At 33.9% G+C, this 4,027-nt stretch overlaps 1 protein-coding gene across 1 annotated transcript; it reads left to right on the forward strand.

Moving 5' to 3' along the window:
• Positions 1-218: 218 nt before the first annotated feature.
• LOC105626373 (serine--tRNA ligase, cytoplasmic) lies at positions 219-2,321 on the forward strand. Its single transcript, XM_012207674.1, has 5 exons — positions 219-680; positions 766-1,050; positions 1,121-1,342; positions 1,725-1,981; positions 2,066-2,321. Exons 1-5 carry the CDS (start codon positions 219-221, stop codon positions 2,319-2,321), a joined length of 1,482 nt encoding a protein of 493 aa, XP_012063064.1.
• Positions 2,322-4,027: the final 1,706 nt, after the last annotated feature.

Consider the following 4,027-nt stretch of genomic DNA (forward strand, 5'->3'; position numbering starts at 1 on the left):
CATTATCGATCGTTGACAATCGTTGTCGTATCCTTAACAGGTAAAAAATACGTAAATATATCAAAGTTAAATAAATGTTCGACTGAAAGAATGCATATCTCGATCTATATGATCATCAGCAATATTGAATCGTATATCTGTTCTGTCACAGCTGGTTGAAGTGCCACGTGTGTGCGGCAAAGTGTGTATCCTCTAACGCCGAACATAAAATAGAAATTATGGTACTCGACTTGGATTTCTTTCGTAAAGATAAAGGTTTCGACCCAGAAAAAATTCGGGAGAATCAAAAAAAGCGTTTCAAAGATGTAGAACTAGTAGATACTGTGATCGAGAAGGACAAACACTGGCGACAATTGCGTCATCGCGCTGACAATTTCAATAAATTAAAGAACTTGTGCAGTAAAGAAATCGGTGAGAAGATGAAGAGGAAGGAGCCGCTTGGCAATGATGATAATGTACCCCAGACAATTGTTGACAATTTGGACAATTTGACCTCAGAAAGCCTGAAAACATTGACGGTGACACAAATCAAGAGAATACGTACTCTTATCGATGATGCCATACAGAAAAACGATGAGAATCTAAAGACTACTGAATTAGAAAGGAATGCTGCACTCAGAGAGGTCGGAAATCATTTGCATGCATCTGTGCCTGTCAGCAACGATGAGGAAGAGAACAAAGTATGTTTGATTGATACATCGCTTATGGCGATTTAAACTTGCTTGTTCTTAATATCTGTTACTTATCTAATCTATATCACATTAGGTGGAAAGAACATGGGGAAACTGCATTGATAAAAAAAAATATTCTCATGTCGATCTCATTCATATGATCGACGGAATGGACGGAGAACGTGGAACAAATGTCTCTGGTGGACGAGGCTATTTTCTCACTGGTCCAGCGATATTTCTTCAACAAGCCCTAATACAATTAGCATTAAGAAAATTATTCAAGACAGGCTACAAGCCTCTCTATACTCCGTTTATTATGCGGAAAGACGCAATGCAAGAAGTAGCGCAACTTTCTCAATTTGATGAGGAATTATATAAGGTAAGATTTTTTTTGGTTTCAATATAAGATATTAATTTATATTTATAATTATCCTAGTTTGTTCTATCAGGTGATTGGTAAAGGTAGCGAACGTAATGAGGACAAAGAAATGGAAGAGAAATATCTCATTGCTACCTCTGAGCAGCCAATAGCAGCTTTTCATAGAGGCGAATGGATAGCTGAAAATGCTTTACCAATAAAATATGCTGGAATCTCTACTTGTTTTAGACAAGAAGTTGGCTCGCATGGACGAGATACTAGGGGTATTTTTAGGGTACATCAATTTGAAAAGGTATTTGAAATTAAATAAGAATTGTCAGCCAATTATTTAACATTGAGTGTCCCTACAGCCCTAAGTGGATTTTGATCTTCTAAAAATTCTATCTTCCTCTTTAAACAGTTTGCAACGATGTTTCATGTTTATGGTTATAAGTTGTATATAAATTTCTTAACTAGGAAGATTTCTATCAAGATTTCCTATCTGTAGCCTGCATATTATATATTTAAAAAATTCGAATGTAGGATAAGAGCTTGAAAGCCCGCGAATTACGAATCTGTCAGTCTCACATAAAATCACGCGGTATTCCAAGTAAAAATTAACCATTCATAAAACAATAAATTTAATGTATATGTAAAACAATAAATTTAATGTAATTTTATTGTCTTATGTATAGATAGAGCAATTCTGCCTTACCTCGCCTCATGATAACAAATCCTGGGAAATGATGGAAGAAATGATTTCCAATGCGGAAAAATTTTATCAGGCTCTAGACATTCCTTATCGTATAGTTAATATTGTATCCGGTGCATTGAATCACGCAGCTTCTAAAAAATTAGATTTGGAGGCTTGGTTTCCTGGCTCAGGTGCATTTCGCGAACTCGTATCATGTAGCAATTGCTTGGATTATCAAGCAAGAAGATTGCTAGTCAGGTCAGTGGGTTAAATGAATATAAATATTGCTGCTTTTTTAATCAATTTATCGCAAAAACCTTATGAAATTCGTTTAATCTACAGATACGGTCAAACAAAAAAAATGAACACAACGACAGACTACGTCCATATGTTGAACGCGACAATGTGTGCTGTGACGCGTGTAATTTGTGCAATTTTGGAAGTACATCAAACGGAAACTGGCATCAAAGTGCCAAAAATTTTGGCGGATTACATGCCTTCCGAATATGAAAATGAGATTCCGTTTGTGAAAGCTGCACCGATCGATGAAATTGAAACGAAGAAACAGAAAAAGCAGAAAGAAAACATATCTAAGTAACACAGTTATGTGAATGAAATGGCGAAATGAAACAAGTGGACTATAGATATTATTTATTGCATTTTTTAAATATTCCATTATGATCTAATTGAATCGTGCAAAGCTATGTGTTGTAATAGCTATTTAAGAAAATATATACACGAATGTGTTTTTGGCTTCTCAATATCGACAACTCTTCATGTCGTCATTCGTACAATACTTTATTTCCTTGACCTCATCAGAAATTATAAACTCCTGATTCGCAGGAAAAGATTTTCTCCGATCGCTTTTATATACAGAGACAAAAAGTTGTTTAAATATTTAACATTCCCAAATATCGTAATTTATTACCTTTATTACTCAAGAAGGCATGTATCCGTTCAACGATTGTATCAAGCTTAGAACAATTGGCGATTGTCAACACAGATTACAACATTTTATTTGATAACACTTGTTCAATATTTTTATAATCAGACATCGGTATATAATATATATGATTTTGTAATATACATTTGATGAAGAATATTTTTCGTATATAATATTCCATATTTATCTGCTTTCTAAAAACTCGTAATATCTCCATAATGTGCTAAGAATCCTCTTTCCCTTTTTATTTTTACAATTATCAGTATTATTAATACTAATATACATACAAGAGGCCATTAAAATATCTCCACCAGAACAATGCACTTCAGTGTGTGAAAAGAAAAAGAAAATAAAAGAAACTTTTTATGACAACTTTCACCAACAAGCTACGGTTTTTATGATGATTATATTTACTAGAAGAAAAGCATATGCCAATCTTCATTTGTAAAACTGTTACGTATACTAATAATAATTGATATAATAATATTTTGGCCAGGCATAAGATAATTCACCATACTGCCTTTCTACCTTATAATAAAATATAGACTTTACATTGTTACAAGTAAATTTTCATATAATACATTTCATATACAGGGTAAATTATCATCGTTCGCAGCAACGTGCCTCGCCGAAATAATGTTAAAATTCTAATTTCACATTATTCTTATTATTTGCGGCCATAACACTACGATTTATTACTGAGCAGAGTAACTTCAAACTGCAAGCTAAGGAAGTAAATTGCCGAAATATAAAAATGTTTGGCAGAAATACCGTGTTTATACATTGTATGATCAACTGAAGGAATTGCCATGTCACGCGCGAGATTGGATGTATTTTTTAATAGAAAACGATAGTATCGAGCTTTCAAACAAATTTTAAGCTTTCGAAAATCACAAATCTAGCAAACTTATGTGAATCGAAGAAAAAACGGGCGTGCACACTTAATTTTATATCAATGTATATACAACAGATGAAAACATCAATTTTGCGTAATGAGGGAATTCCAATAAAGAATGTCGCAAATGTCGTTCAAATAATTCCTCATCTCACGTTCTTGTTTTCGCCTCTCAGTCGCTCCTTAGAAAAAGTAAACGCATTTTTAAGTCGAAACAGCCATGTATGTGTGTATTTGTGTACCTGGTAATTTGGTCCAACTCTGGTACTTGTTTTAAAGGCGTCAGTGTTAAAATCTGCCAATCGTCATCGGCTTATTCATCCGCAAAACGCGCTCGATTCGCATTCAGCTCATAACACGTTGAAACGATGAATCATGAGATATTGATACAGGCACAATGGTAAAATCGGCAAATGAACAACTTATGGTAATAAAGTATAAAAAGGGATAATCTCTCTCTCTCTCT

Source organism: Atta cephalotes, assembly GCF_000143395.1.
Source record: "Atta cephalotes unplaced genomic scaffold scaffold00005, whole genome shotgun sequence".
NCBI classification, from domain to species: Eukaryota; Metazoa; Arthropoda; class Insecta; order Hymenoptera; family Formicidae; genus Atta; species Atta cephalotes.

Bases quoted from the DNA above. Each gene is read 5' to 3' on its own strand.
- LOC105626373 (XM_012207674.1), top strand. From the start codon at position 219: ATGGTACTCGACTTGGATTTCTTTCGTAAAGATAAAGGTTTCGACCCA. The intron at 1,343-1,724 runs GTATTTGAAATT...TCTTATGTATAG, and splicing joins GGGTACATCAATTTGAAAAG to ATAGAGCAATTCTGCCTTAC. The intron at 1,982-2,065 runs GTCAGTGGGTTA...TTTAATCTACAG, and splicing joins GCAAGAAGATTGCTAGTCAG to ATACGGTCAAACAAAAAAAA.